Consider the following 16,152-nt stretch of genomic DNA (forward strand, 5'->3'; position numbering starts at 1 on the left):
CGTCAGGTTTATTTTTAGTATGTTATTTGCAATTGGTGTTTGTTCTGGGAAAGATATTGCAGACTGAGCAATAATGCATTTCTTGCATTTCTCATGGGTTCTAATGGGGGCCTTTCTTAAAATGACTGGTCCCAGTAACAAAGGCGCTTGTCGACTCAGAAATCGAGAGAAAACCAACAACACACCCGGCAGAACATTATGTTATTTACACGGGTGCACATAAGTGGTCCGCATGTGCGCATTCGCTGTCAAAATAAAAGACGCGCACCAGATAAGAAGTTGCAACGCGCGTTTGCGTCCATATAAAAAGCACTGTTTTTGTCCGCTAGAGTGGGATTTTCACGGCACATTCTGCACCACATCTCTGTGCGTTCATCATTTGTTTGAAGCCAGCTCACCTCCTGCAACCACTTTTCCGAGAATACGTGCTTCTTTTGTGGTTCGGACTCCTTCTGACATTTGTTTGGAGGTGGAGGAACACCAAAGTAATTGCTTAAAGGAGCTTCTTCGACATCTTTAAGAGTTCTAAACAAATGTCTGTCCTCCTCCAGAAAATCTTATGTATGCAAACACGCGTTGCAACTTCATATCTTGTGCGCGTTTTTTTTTTTTTTGACAGCGAATGCGCACCTGCGGACCACTTATGTGCAGCCCTGGTTATATAGCTCGTCATATTGCAGCCACAGAAATTATTTTGTCCATGAAACCATAAAGCTGCACTTTCTTTTTGCCTTATAGTCTGATTTGTCATAACTTTCCGTTTTGTGGTAAGCTTTTCTTTGGCTGTCACTTCTTCACCCTGACCTGTCTTATTTGGCTCAGCAGAACTAAAATATATATCCTGCTGCTTTTACACACACACACACACACACACAGCACACACACACACACACACACACACACACACACACACACACACACACACCACATAACGGTCAGCGATTCTCTGCGCGATCAACCTCTCACATGTTTAAGCTTGCTGCGGGAGATTTCACTTGTCATGTTTGCATAGTAAGCTAACGATTGATAAGACGATGTCAGAGGAATTGGTGCGCAAATTATCATCACTCACCAATCAGTGCTGTCGCTCTCTATACACAGTTGCGCGATTGCAAAGTGAAAGCAAAAAACAAGCGCAAATTCAAACGCGATTTCAATATGTCACATATTGACAGTGGCTCACCGATGCCAATGACATAATTACCCAGCTACATTTCCGAAAGAATGCAAAAGCATTGACATATATTTTTCCTTCCTACAATAGCCCGACGGGCAGGGCAGAGATAGATTTTGGTAGCCCGACTGGAAAAATCGCTAGCCCCGGGACGTAAATCTGAATCCTCTCAGAACAGCGGATGCTGAAATCCACAAGGCCTTTCAGGGTTTTACTCACCCAGCTTATAAAAAGAATGAAGATTTCAAATTCAATTTAAAGAGAACCAGACTGGGGAGCTGATGGTTTCAAGATTAAGCAGGGGGGAGGTGAAGCACTCAAGACGGAGAGAGCACAAAACCAGTGAGTGAGTGGGGTTACATCCAAACACAACACAGTCTTGGAGCACAGCTGATGGAGAGTGGTAGCAGATACTTGTTTGCTGCTCACTTCTGGTCCTCAGCGTGGCTGTGATCCACCAAACTAGGTGATGCATTAAAGGTCAGGCTCATACTGAATGCAGTCAAGCTGCATCAAAGACCCCTTCACTAATTCTCCAGAAAAGGCCCCCCAGTTTCAAACTCCACAAACACAACCACAAGGTGCTTTAAAGCCTTTGAACTAACACTGATCACGTGAAGAAGTTCTAAACATATCCACAGCAGAGCCACTGAAACGTCAAAACAAAGACAAGTGGCTTGGCTACCTCTCTGAGAGTGTCTTTCATCAGAGCACAGGGCAACAGAGAGAAAGGAGAGAGAGAAAAATCACCACAGACAGAAGCAGAGTAAGTCAGAGCTGAAAAGGACTGATTGATGGTTGACGTTGACTGCTGGACGAGCGACTGACTGAACTGGGTTCTGACCAGGTTAGAGTCAGTGTGTGCTGGCAGCTCTGGACGTTTTGTGGGAGAGCTGATGTCATGCTCTATGTCTGCTGCTGTTGGGCACCAGGATACATCAGTATGATATCCTGTCCTTTTCTCTAAACCCTGACACGATTCCTGTGCAGTGTTAGCGCCTCATACCTCACAGTTTCTCTGGAGAAAAAAAAAGGGGGGAAGAGAGACCAAGAGAACTTTTACACATAATGATGCAGGCCAGATGCAGGTTCTGGTGTCCTCATCACCAGAAAGTTTGCTTTGTAGCTAACAAAAGCCGACTGAGGGCAGCTGGTCCTCTCAATCATTTACAACTTGGAACTCTCTACAGAACATCTCACATAATATATTCAACTAAAGGATTTAAAGAGACATGGGATGAGGTGATGGGTGTAGAAAGGGCTGCTAAGGGAGCCCACTTCCCACACTATACTGATCTTCTTACAAAATACGAACTGATGAAAACAAACTCGTTTGAATAGAGGAAATGAACGCTGGGTTTTGTCTTTCTCCCAGGTGCTCAGTGAATTATTGACCCCCCTCAATATATGGGGGGATTTACGAGGTTTGCCAGACTGCTGGGGGAATAGTGTTGTGACAACATATTTCAAACACTGCCTTGTGAACATGTCTGAGAGTCATGTTCACTAATCCGCTTGAGGCTTGATTTACCTTCCTGTTCTCCAGTTGAGAGAGGAGGAAAGACGGCCTCAAGCAACAGCTTTACTGACAAAGCAGTAGACTTGATAGTAAAAGATACTTATTTGAAATTTTTTTTGCCAAACTTGCTGAAAAAAACGGTTTTCAGTGAACTTTGATAAAAGAAATTACAGAAGAGGATGTACTGATGGATAACTGCAATCACACTGAGGAGCGTGAATTTTTGTCAGGCATGTGTTTGGTGCTTTGCTGACAGATTTGACATGTTTTGAGTATAAATGTGGGAACAGGGTGACAGCAGAAGTTGCAGACTGATGGATTTGGATGGAAAATCTCAAAACCCCATTATTTGTCACTATGACCTGCCAGTTTAATAAGCTAGAACTGTCAGATGACATACAAGGGCCCAAATAGCAGACAGGTCTGGCCCGGATCTGGTGTCAAGCCGGCACTGCTAGCTGACTTCCGGCATGGTAAGTGATATGTCATCCAGATATGGGCCAGGCCTGGCATAGATGGCACTGTTTATGTGATGGCATGCCACATTTGGCCCGATGTGGTTTGGTGTATGTGGCCCAGGCTCATAGAAAATAGGTCTGGCCCGGATCTGGGATCAAGCTGGCACTTCTGACTGACTGGTGTCATGGCAGGGTGTATGTCAACCAGATGTGGGCCAGGTCTGGCAATGATGGCACTATTTATGTTCCTATTTTCCTATTTTAGTTAGAAGACCCAAATGCCATGTTGCAATACTATACTGCTATGGTAGCCAACGTTTCAAATGCAGGTTTGACAGGTTTGTGAGTGTACACTTTATCCAAAACCTAGTGACAGTTTACTCATGTTTACCACTGGGTGGCTGTAGTTCAGGAGGTAGAGCAGGTCATCTACTGATCGGAAGCTTAGTGATTCGATCCCTGGCTCCTCCAGTCTGCATGTCAAGAGTGTGAATGTGTACGAATGTAGTTAGGAAGCACTGAGTTAAGAATCAGTCCATTCACTGTCTGAACACAGTTTCATCATGTTACTATTGTACTATTATGTTCCAGCACATGTTGTTATTACATGGCTTGATTAAGGTACACATTAGGCTGATATCTGGGGCCAGAGGTGAAACTGTTCTGGGCCAGCACAGGGCCAGCAGTGTGTCTGCAACTGGCCTTGTGCTGGCCCATGTGTGGGCCACCTCTGGTAACCTGATCTGGGCCACCAAAGGGCCGTCATTCTTTGTGGTATGTGTGCCACGTGTAAGCACAATGTGTGGGCCAGATCCGGGCCTTACCAATTTTGCTATGTGGGGATGTGTGCTGCATACAAATTCAGGAAAATACACATCAAAACACAAACATTTTGATGAAATGTATCTACAAATTGAAGTTTACAGACATACTTACAGTTTTTAGAGGTTAACATTTTTCAAGTTATTAAATTTATATGAATTATTATATAAACAATAGCGTGGCTTTTTGGCAACAAATCATAGGTATGGAAAATGTCATTTTTTTCCCACTCATCAAGTCAGGAACTCCCTTTAAAAAACACACATTAGTAATTTAATGTGTGTGACACCATCCCTACCATATTGTCTGTTTTCTTCTCATGATTCTTTTAAAGTCAGGTGTCACAGTGTAAGTACCATATTCTTTATTTCCTCCTGAAGTTTAGCTTAGATTCATTTCTCTTACCTCTGCATAAATCGATGGAAGTGCTTGTTTGTATAAGCCTTTGTGTTGTTGAATGTAACTTCCTTTACTCTATGTCCTCTTTGTCTATGTGTTATTGTCTGAGTTTATTCTCTCCTTGTTTTTCAGTTCCTACCTCTTTCATTTTAAATGTTGGTTCCTCTTTGGGCTTTCACTTTTAAAGATAGATTTGGCAGAAATGAGTTTCATTCTAATTAAGGATGGGAATCAATAACCAGTTCTTGTAGAGAAACAGTTCCCAGTAGTCCAAGTCCTTGGACTTAATGTGTTTGCCTATCGATTCCACTTATCCACTTGCACTTGCTCTACAATCAGCTGGTGTTAAAGTGCAGATGATATCCAGGACAGAAACAACTGTACTATGCTCTTAACACAACTTTGGCTCTTTACAAGTATCTGCATAGACAACATGCTAATGCTAAGCTAGCCAAGAACCTAAAGTGATGTAAAGCTGAGTGAATGGCAACCCCAGACCCTGAACTTCAACAGATTACAAACAGACGAGCACAAACCTTTGAGCATACAGTCTGTAATTAATTTGCACAAATGTAATGTCTTTGAGATCCTACTTAACAATGGTGACAACAGCTGATATTGATAATGGAATCAGAATCAATAAATTCTGATCAATTCCCATCCATACTTCCAAGGATGGCTGGGCTGTCCCTTAGAGACAGGGTGAGGAGCTCGGAGTAGAGCAGCTGCTGCTCCACATTTAAAGGAGTCAGATAAATAAGGGATCTGACTAGGATGCCATCTGGATGCCTGCTAGATGAAGTATTCTGGGCATGTCCTACCATGGGGTAACCCCAGAGCAGACCAATGACTTGCTGGAGAGATTATATGTGTTGATTGGCTCTGTTGAAGTCTTAGTGTCCCCTAGAAGAGCCTCCTTTCTCTGACTAAAGATAAGGCAGCCAGGGTGAGGGAAGTCTGGGCTTCTCTGCTCAGGCTGCTGCTGCTTAACTACGATACAGGGTGATTGATGGATGGATGGATGTTGTTCATCCTTCGTGTGGTAGGAAGGTGTGATGGTGTAATACCTTGCTAAGGGTGCAACAAACCTCAGCATAGCACAAACCTTTCTCCCCATGCCATAACTGCCGTTCACTTTAGTTTATCTCAGTTTCTCATTTCTTCTCTCTCGTGCTTGGCCTCTCACTCGCCACACGATTCTGCAGAGTTTCATCATCATCATTTTTGTGGCTTATTTGTGGTAGCAGAGCAACCTTTAAAACCAGGGCATGGCAAATATAAAACTACATTGCAGAAAGGAAATTCAATAAAATATTATCTATCATATGTCTTCCAGCTGGAAGTACAGATTGTATTGAAACAGATTAAACTACAGTGGTGCACCAGGAGTCATCATATTTTTTAAGATGTTATTTCCTTATTACATTTTGAAGCTGTAGTTTTAAGTCACAGCTGATCTAAAAATGTATTTATCAATTAAACGGTTGCTTTTTTCTTGAAAACTATGAATTCTTTTTTCCATCATCCTCACAGAACTTTGGCTCCTAAATCAACAGCTTTCTTAGGATACCAGGAGTAATACTACCAGTAATCTGTGCGAACGTCGGTAGAACGCCAGTCACTCCCTATGCCAGGCTAACCACAAGCACTTATGACTTCTCCCAACCTGTAACACAACATTCATCCATAATGCTCATTAGGTTTCACCTGCACACACAACTTCACGGCTTTCTACTTTGCCTCTACAAATTTCCAGAACAACAGGACCTTTGGTTACTAGTAAATGGACTGATTCTTATATAGCGCTTTTCTACTCTCCCAGAGCACTCAAAGCACAACATGCCACATTCCCCCCCATTCATTCTTCTGTACTTCAGGGATGTTTAGCAAACATTGACACACATTCACGCTGCGACGGATGCATTGGAGAGCAACCGGGGGTTAGAATCTTGCTCAAGGATTTTTGGCATGCAGACTAGGGGGAGCCAGGGATCGAACCACCAACCTTCCAATGAGTAGCTGACCTGATCTATCACCTGAGCTACAGCCACCCTGGTGCTCTTTACTCTGTTAAAAGTCTGGACACAGAAACACACACGCTCTTTATCCATCAGCGTAAGACTTAATGTCTCTCCTCCTTTTGTCCTCATGCTGTTCGGAGCTTGTCGGGTCAAGACCTCTGTGTGTGCGTGCACAGTGATGTAGCCGCCCATTAAGCCGGTCTGAGAGGAGGAAAGCGTTCCTGAGGGGAGAGGTGGTGATTTCTGCCAGCTGTCTCTGTGATGACAAGTCTGACATGTTCCTCGTTCTGACATCACACACACGCACTCCTCACAACTGGAAGGCGAGAGCACGGTGTATGTATTTTAACATCGTTTTGCTCTATGTTGTTAAACTGTAAATTCACAGCAGTATGCTTTTCATTGAGCTGGGCACAAAATGGAGCGAAAATAGACTTTGGTTTATTTTCCAACCGCAGTTTTACATGGTCCACTCGAGTCAAGAAAAAGTACCCTGAGGCACACGAATAGTAATTCTTTTCTACACTGAAATTAGATTTGGGCTCCCCTTAAAGTGGTGGGCGCACCAACAGGCTATACTGACATTTAAATAAAGATGTATTCATTTTTTAGCTGAGGTCAGACTTGCATTCATACTCTTCTATTTGTATGCTGTGGAGCCACATAATAGCATGAATCAAATAAGTCCTTTAGCAAATTCTTCTAAATGACACATATTAGTAGTGTTGCTGATTGTGTTCCTCGCCTGAGGGTCCGTTACCTGGCTCATGGCCGGCTCCGGTGGCCAGGGCAGGCATGTCTCCTGCCGGCTGCTTCCTGGTTCTCCTCAGACTGTGGAAAATGGCAGCGGGGTGTCAGAGTTAAGGAGCTCCTCAGAAGGAATCTCCACGGAGCAGCTGAATCTGAGGATGGGCTTTATGCCATAGAGCCCTGCAAGAGAACAAGAATTTTGAGCCTACTTGTGGCAGAACAGATGTATATGTCTGAGTATGTGTTTAGGGATTACACTGGCATCTGTAACCATGGATATAAATATCTATTATACCAGCAAAACATATATTTTCCTCTGTAGGTGAGCCAGTGCATGTGCGTTGACAGTGTGTTCACAATTTACTTCTGGTGTTTACAACGCATTACTTTTTCTGCTGCTACTTTTCAGCTTATATATCCCCCTGAATCACAACATAAGGAAACCAAGCAGCTAATGTGCATCAGTGTGGACAACACACACGTATTCTGTTCATCTCCAACTCCATGTCTTTATTCTTGGATTCTATTGAAATAGTTTTCCATTATCCAGAGCTCAAAGTAATCCTTTTTTCTCCTTCTGTTCATCCTCTGCATGGGTTGGAGTTTCAGCTACTTTACCCCAACCTTTAATAAATTTTATGCATATAAGACTGTATCATAGCAACAGTCACATCAAGGCGCTTATTGTAAGCTAAATACCCTACAAGAATAGAGAGAAAACCCCGACAATCAGACAACGCCGTATTAGAAAACATTTAGCATCAGTGGGAACTACAATCTTTAACAGGAAGAAAACCTCCAGCTCTGTACTAACACATGTAGAGTTTGAGCCTACGCAGCAAAATAGAAACAAACATGAAAAGTCTTAAGGCATGCTGCACCATCTTTTTCTTCATTTTTTGTTGCATGTGAAGGGGAATGACCACATTCTCAACTGTTAGTGTCTGTTCAGACCACAAGAAAATCTGATGGTCATGGGAGGAGTAAAGTGACACCTTGCCATGTTGATAAAGGTCAAGCTCTGCTTAGTTGCAATGAGCTGTTCCTCCATGTATCCATGTAAAGCCTGACATCTCCAAATGGTTCTCCCACCATCTAGTGGGAACTGTTGCAACTGCAGGGAGTGTTCACCCTAAAAAACCCAGCTGGGGTGCAACCTGAAGGACTTTTCCTCAACAAACCACCTGTATGTGTGTAAGTCAGAAGATCTTGTCTGCATGTACGAAAACACATCTGGGTGATGGAAAGGTGTACAGACTGTTTTTCTTCTTCTCTTTTCAAAAACAATCCTTTCTGCTGGGCCTGCGGGGAGAATCGGTGGAACAATCTGAATCTCAGCTGGATGCTGATGAAGTTAGAGAAAGAAACAATCAGGAGGTGAATGACTTACAGAGAAAAACACTCGAGTGCCTGAAACTTCTCACTGCCTATCAAGAAATGTAAAGTCTGTTTCAAGTTTAAAACTTGAAGACAGTTTTGTTATTTAATCTTTAGCTTCTTCTCCTCTTTCTTGAGCAGACAGGACATTGGAAGATCACTGCGCAAAAGACATCAAGAACTTCATCAGGTAAAGAAACAGGAGAAAAACGTGTCATCCTCTGAATGCTTTCTCAGGGTTCAACTGGGAGAAATGCTGTCTCCATCTGGGCCTGACAGGAAGAGCAACGACAGGACACAAGAGAGGTCAACTTTGCCAACGAAGGTCAGCGCCACTGAATCCTCCCCAGGCACCCACTGGGATGTTGGATTTTCTGTCTGTCCTGTTCTTCCCACATCCAGTAACAGCAAGGCCAGCTCCTGGCACTGGATTTTACTGGGCCACCATGAATGACACTCGTCTCCACTGCGTAACTGATGACCATCCAAAACCAGCCCTGTCACACCTGCTCTGGTTACAGCTCAAAGGAGCAGTTAGCTCCAAAGTTATCCAGCAGCTCCAGTGTCTGCTGATCAGCTTCAGGGTTTATCTACACTGGTCCTTATATGACAGAAAATCTATTCAGCAGCCTGTGCAACACATGCTCCTTTTACCAACACCGTTCTGTCAGCTAGATTGAAGAAATTCATCTTGTGACATTTAAATAAAAGCAATCACTGCAGTGATCACAAATTTGATGAAAATATTTAATGTTAGCTTTCAGATTCGACACTTCTTAGACACTCAATCCTACTAGATGTTTTAGTCAGTACCAAATATATATTAAAAGGATAAAACAGTTTGAGGTCTGTGTAATCACTGGTGATTCCCTAACCCTTTACCTCCAACTATCATCTAAATCCACTGCATAGTTCCTGCAGCATCCAAGGCCACAGACTTGCTGAGGTATTAAATTTGCAGACAGTAATCAACAGCTGCATGCTGAAGGGTACACTATGTTGTTTTTGCTTGCTCTTGTGTGTTCCCATAAAGGTCAGTTATGGTAGCAGACAGCACACAATCTTCAAGCCCATAAAAAGAGGTTTCCAAATATTTTCCCTGTGATGATGTTTAGAGGAGGGAAGTTCTGCTACAGAGACTGAAGATGAGAGATGTACAAGCTCATGGGTTTAAAACGAGGAATAAAACTGTGCTTTTTATGGAAAACTGTGGTTGCTTCAAGCCACTATGATGTAGAGTAGCTGAAATACAAATTGATTTCTTTCTTCACAGTCGCCCCGATACCAACACCCCAACCACCACAATGTGCAAAGTCAGACAGACAGAAGTAGATAGAGTTACAGGCGATGCACACAAGCATACATGACACACTTGTAAGAGCATAATTGCAGCTTAACCAGCTGTGGTAAAGGCGAACATTCATTTACACACAGTGGAACTTCATTTCAATGAGCTGTGCATAATTGCAGTGTATTAAAGCGTGGTCTTTGGGAATTTTTATCCACATGACATTCTGAAATGGAAAGAAAGAAATTGAGAAATCCTTCTGATGGCAGCCCTCTGCCGTTTTCTGGTTCTTCTGTGGAAAAACACATTGTTGAATAATGTCTTTCTCCTGCCTCGCTGTGGCCCTGCCAAAGTGTCACCACGTCCATTCCTATTAGGCATGAGGCGCGTGGCTATGGCGGGACAGGGTTGAGTTTTCTGGAGCGTGCCATGCGTCTTCTGCTTAATAGCCATTAGCTTTATGAGGGATCGGGGCTGCTTAAAATAAGACTTGGCGGTACCTGGCACGGTTTGTGTTCCTGCAATGACTGACTGCTATGGAGGAGGAGGGGAGCAGTAATAACAATGCAATGAGCAATAGGAAGCAGTCCATGCATACATATGTAAATTAGGTTAGGTTAGGATTAGGTTAGCAAATGTGGAATATCGGTGTAAACCAAGATGTAGAAGAGTTCATATCAAGGGCAGCGTCCTTGTAAGCAGTTAACAGGAAAATGTGAAAAGTGAGCGCTCATCTCTCGGGCTCAGGTGGGATTTTTCTGACAGCTCAGACAGAATCAGCACTCAGCCATGTGTTCCTCATGACTGTCCAGTTGTTCCACATAAAATACTTCTGCTTATGTATATGTACACACATGAACACACACACACACACCAAGAAAATCCATATACAACTCTCTACTGTATTCTATGTTTCCTATAGAAAAACTACACTAAAGGTTTTGCAGCAGCACTCCAAACTGTAACACTTCCCATGTAATAAAAGCTCATAGTAACAGGGTAATCGTATCAATCAGTATGAACTGTACAAATACTAATAGAAAGTGAAAAAAGAACAAGCAAAGTCACTTTGTCTACACAAAAATCATTTGACCACAGAAACCTTCATGAGCACATGATTGAATACATGTGCAGGGCAAAAACAGGTTCAGTAAGCCAACCAGCCAAAATCTGATGACAAAGATGTTCTACACAAGATAACAAATCAAGAAGAAATGGCCAAAGGCTCTGCAGGGACTCACCAGATCACCTTCTTCGTTCAACAGAAACAGCTTTCTATGCAGCAGCAGATACTCAGACGTGCACAAAAACACTAGAGCCTCCCATACAGGATGATACCCACCCGCCAGGTGTGTCAGCTCACCTGGAAAGACCTGAAATTCGAGTTCCTCCTGCCTAAGGGTTGACTGCGCTCCACCCACTTTTAATTTACACTACAACTCAATAGTAAAGAGACAGAAAGGGTGTTAACCAGTTTGACCCCAGCACAAAAAAAACAAGTCTTATCTTGGTCTTCTCCGAAACTGGAAACTTTTATTTGACTTTGATTTTACATACAGCCTTGCTTCTGTTTGGCTAAACATGCTTTTAAGTACACTATAGAAACGTATCAATCAAACTATATTTCCTTCTGTCATACACAATGTAACAAAAAGGTCCAGATAAAGTGCTTAGTAAACGCAATGCAGTGTAGTCTTTTCAAAACGTAATAACAACAAAAAACCACTAGATGGTGCAATCAGCTCACTAAATATTTTCACTGCTCAGCCACCAGGAGCAAAAACTACTTTGGAGAATAGCTGACAGCTTACATTCACATTGTTGCTTCAGTTTGTGTATTTTCTTGTGTGTGTGAGTGTCCCCATCATGACCTCAAGATGTGCCTCAGTGTGCCAGTAAATACAGGGATCTCATCCACTGCCTGCCAGGCAGGGCCCCATTATTCCTCCACAGAGGAGGCAGTTTTGTTCTTGATGCTCATTTAGTTAAGGTGGCACACAAAGACAGAAAATTATAATGCTTATTAACAAATCAGATTACAATGGATTTTGAGAAGAAAAAAAGGAATTAATTAAGAGTATTGTAGTGCAATCATTTTGCAAGACTTGAGCAAGTTGCCAGTTGTACACATTATCTGAACTTTTTTCATTGAACACTTAATTCAACCCTGATCTGCCAAAAGAGGCATATATAGAAAGCAGATAAAGGGTCATTTCAAGCAGATATTCTTTTTCAAACACAGCTTTGCAGATGCATGGCCAAAAATCCTTGATAAGGCCTTTTCAGGAGCATTAACGTACCATTTGCCATTTTCCTCCAAGTATACTGAATGGGGACATCTATTACCTGCGTAACCTTCTTACTAAGTTGAAACTAACAGATAATGATAATAAATGGGAGATTAATTGTCCATAATAATACAACAGCACTGCTATAATACACAGTGTGTTTCTTTGTCCACAAACTCATCGTAGACCATCAGGTGTTGAACAACCAAACCTTTCCCACAGGTACATCTTAGGCTCCTGAAGGTTCTTATCTAGATCAGATGTCATATTTCACAGATTATTTCACATATGCCCACGATGAATACATGTCACCCTTTGATTACAGCTCTATCTTAAAGACCTCATAGCATCAAATTATCTCAACTGAGCCCTCCCTGAACATGTTCACTTCCTGTTTAAAATGAGTTCTTTCTCCCCCCGTGTTTGCTTATAGGAGAGTGTCTGCTTGTTGGGGTTTTCTCGCTAATATTGTAGGACATTTACATCACAAGCCCCTTGAAGCGGCCGTTAATGTTAATTGATGCTGCATAAATTAAACCTTGCTGAAAGGAACAGTGTGTTACTTAATGCTTATAAAGTTTTTAGCAGGAGAAAAAAATAATTTTTGCCATAAAACCTGAAAGATATGGTCCAAGTCTTGTGCAGTCTAATTGTATTTTTTAAATCTCTTTTCTGATGATATTCAAATGTTCAACATATTTTGTATACTCCTAACAGAAGAAAGAGTAATTGCCATATCATAAAGCCTATAAACAATGCCTCATTAAAAATACAAATATACAGTACATTTGTTTCAAATGCTCCAGTGTACAGTCAGCTACTTGCTTGTCCTTAACACCTCCTCCTCCACCTCTTTGTTCTCCTCCTGTCACTCCCCTCTGGTTCCCATGCAGACATAGCAGCTCTTTGTCTGTCTCTGACCCATCAACAAGGAGAGGAGGCCAAAGTGACTATCAGTTGCCACTGACACATTCCACTTTCTCTCACACACACACACACACACACACACACCGTGTTGAACCAGTCATTAACCAATTACATTGATCCTAGACATCAGATGGAGAACAAAAAGGCGGAGGATGGAGTGGTGGTGCAGAGAAAAGAGGAGTAAAACACACTTTGCTTAATCACATAATATCATTGATTTGAGTACTTCACTTAAACCCCACAGGACTCAAAGTCCCTGAATGAAATTGTGTTTATTTATAGTGAGGGAGATGCTAATGCATGACTCTTCTACACACACACACACACACACACACACACACACACACTTCAATTTCCATTCATTAGATGAGCAAATAAAATAACCTACAGTGAGAGGGACAGAGAGAGAACAGCAGGTAGCCAAAAGCCTCTCTAATCTCTATGTCCTTCCAAATGCCAGTGTTGCCGGGTAGCCTACATCCTCACCAGATATTACCGGAGTGAAGTGCTCTACCTGGAGTGCACTGTAGGTGAGGAGGGGGTGAGAGAGAGAGATATACAGATAGAATAAAGGAAAGAGAGAGAACGAGAGAGTTTGACAGACGGATGGGATGAAGCCGATAAGAAAGTAGGAATGCGGCCTGCAGAAAGGCCGATAAGTTAAAGTACGGTCTGCCTACTTTTCATGCATGTTGACACACACGCCCACCCACTGTGAGTGTTTAACATATGAGTTACCAAAGCTGCAGTGGAAAGTGGAAGCCAGCCCATTAACACGTGCATAATTAATACATGTAGAAAGCAAGAGGAAAGAGCAACAATGAGGAGAATATAAAAGAATATCACCTAAATAAAGGTAGATAAATAAAAAAAAGAAGTGTAGCATTTACTCATCCCAATGACACCAGCTGTATCTCACGCTCCTAGCAGCACTCTAATGCTGTTTGGCCCATTTTAGCCCAAAATAACTCTCACTGCCACTATAAATAATCCCTTGTAGTATCAACAAGCATTGTGGTAAAATTCGAGGCACAAAGCTAGCCATGTCAAGACAACTTCAGAGCAAAGATAACTATGAGTCAGATACATTTACAGCCGTACAGGTCCATCAGTAAGGCTGCATTCACTGTATTTTAAAAGCAAAGAGACTCCAGCGTGCAGTCTCTGTAGTTGCACCACTCAAACAAAAAACAGAAGAAATTGGTCGGAAGTCTGAAAACCTGGTAATTTTTGAGGACGTACAGCTTGAGTAAAATCCAAGACCTTAGTAGACAGCTGCATGGATTAAAACTGCAGCTGATGCAGGTCAGAGCTAGAGCTGGTAAGGTCATGCTACTGCAGTAACAAATATCACCATCATCGTGCTCAGGAGATGGAGAGATAAACGCTTAAGTGATGGTTTGCGTGATGAGCTCTTAACTCCCATAATTCACTTAGAAGTCATAAACTAAGAGTCCCTCTGAGCAGGTAGACATCTGCCTGCTCGTAGATTACAAAACTGCCATGTAAGTGAACGTCCGCTCTAAAAATAGGGCTTTTATTTCATTAATCCCCAGAGAGGTGGGCTTTTTGGAAATGTTGCCTTTTGACTTGATATAAAAATATCCTGAGCTTCGCAGACTCAAATGCAACTGTAACAGGATCATTTTCCATTTCGGGCTGGCTCAATAACTCCAGGTTACTGACTCTGGTGTCATTCTCTTGAAGACACAGCATTATAGCACATTCTGGCCCAATGCAAAGAGAAAATCCTTAGCAGACTGTGAGCAAGCATTTAATTCTTTTATAGCATACTGGGACGCATACGCTAAATTCACAATAAAACCAACACTTAATCTCATCTTGTGATTCATCATGATAATGTTGATCACCTGCCACATGTTTAAAAACTACTAAAACTGTCTTTAATCTTTTTATGTTGTCACTATTTATCTACTCTGATAACAGAGCAGGATCCAAGTCCACCTCTCACAGTATAACAGGTGCTATGAGGGTGGAGGCAAGAATAGAAGCTGGCACGCCAAGGGAATAACAACGGAAGGTATATGGCTGAAGCAATCCTTGCTGCGAAACATCACTTGCAGCGACTGATAATCTGAGGGCTAAGCTGCTTATGTTGGAAAACAAACATTACTAGATGCCACCCAGCTGGTGGTGGAGCAAGAGCTCGGTCAAAAACTGGACCCCAGAGTGAAAAGCACACGGCCGTGTGTCCAGAGCTCTGCTTCACTGCAAGTAAACAAAGATATTCAAGAAAAAATAATCAAAACACATCCGAGAGGAATGTGTTGTGTAGCCATGTAACCACATCAGTGGTTTACAGTCACAAAACAAAAACTATTCACAGACTCCTTTAAACAGGAAGAAATGTGTTTTAACCACACACCAACAGCAGTTTTAACTAGAAGCTGTTATTATCTCAACTTTTCATCTATCTGGGGGGGGGGGGTTACCATGCCACCCACTGGAGCCACTTCCTCCAATAAGCCTCCACAGTTTGGCTATGGTCTTGCCCCCTCCGTGACACAAACACAGGTTTAAATCAGCCGGGGTGACAGTCATCCTACGTGCGTCCAACATAGTTTCTAACTGCCAAGGAAAGTCCAAACCACCGAGCAACCTCAAAGCTGCCAAATCCTCAATTCCACTCTCTCTGCGTGTCACACAGAAGCTGTTCAAGGAACAAACTAAAGGATGTCAGGTCAGCACTCCTGCCATTTGGTGGCGATTGTTTCTCGGAGCAGATAAAGATACACTGTTTGCAATAAGTTAGCTGTCCAGTGAAGGCAGGAGCTACAAAGTGAAATTTTAATCAGAAGTAATCAGTGTTGTGGCTGAAAGCAATGGCCTGGTCCATTTAAAACTGCACAGCCAATAACAACATGTCTGCTGGAGTTCCCAAAATTACTGGATTTGCTCAAAAACTGCACAAATTTGAAACACGAGCTTTCAAAGATGTGCGACTAATGCCTCATCCATTCAGTGTTAACGGCTTCTGGGAATCCATTTGAAAAGGTAGGATGTACCAGCTTTGACTAAAACCCAGAGTGCTTCTTTGCAAAACAGGGGTTAAAAAGTCAGAAAACACACCAAACTCTTCTCCATCACCGTGAGGAACAGGAGGCAGTT

At 42.4% G+C, this 16,152-nt stretch overlaps 1 protein-coding gene across 1 annotated transcript in view; it reads right to left on the reverse strand.

Moving 5' to 3' along the window:
• The window catches only part of mpp7a (membrane palmitoylated protein 7a), a 35,634-nt gene extending 28,418 nt beyond the window's left edge, over nucleotides 1-7,216 (reverse strand). Inside the window, exon 1 of the mRNA XM_042219264.1 lies at nucleotides 7,154-7,216. Within this exon, the coding sequence (XP_042075198.1) occupies nucleotides 7,154-7,190 (37 nt within the window). The 5' untranslated portion in view covers nucleotides 7,191-7,216. The remainder of the gene's footprint in view (nucleotides 1-7,153) is intronic.
• Between the last annotated feature and the right edge of the window lie 8,936 nt (nucleotides 7,217-16,152).

The sequence above is a fragment of the Haplochromis burtoni genome, unplaced genomic scaffold (assembly GCF_018398535.1).
Source record: "Haplochromis burtoni strain Fernald_Lab_line unplaced genomic scaffold, NCSU_Asbu1 Contig_30, whole genome shotgun sequence".
In the NCBI taxonomy this organism is placed as follows: Eukaryota; Metazoa; Chordata; class Actinopteri; order Cichliformes; family Cichlidae; genus Haplochromis; species Haplochromis burtoni.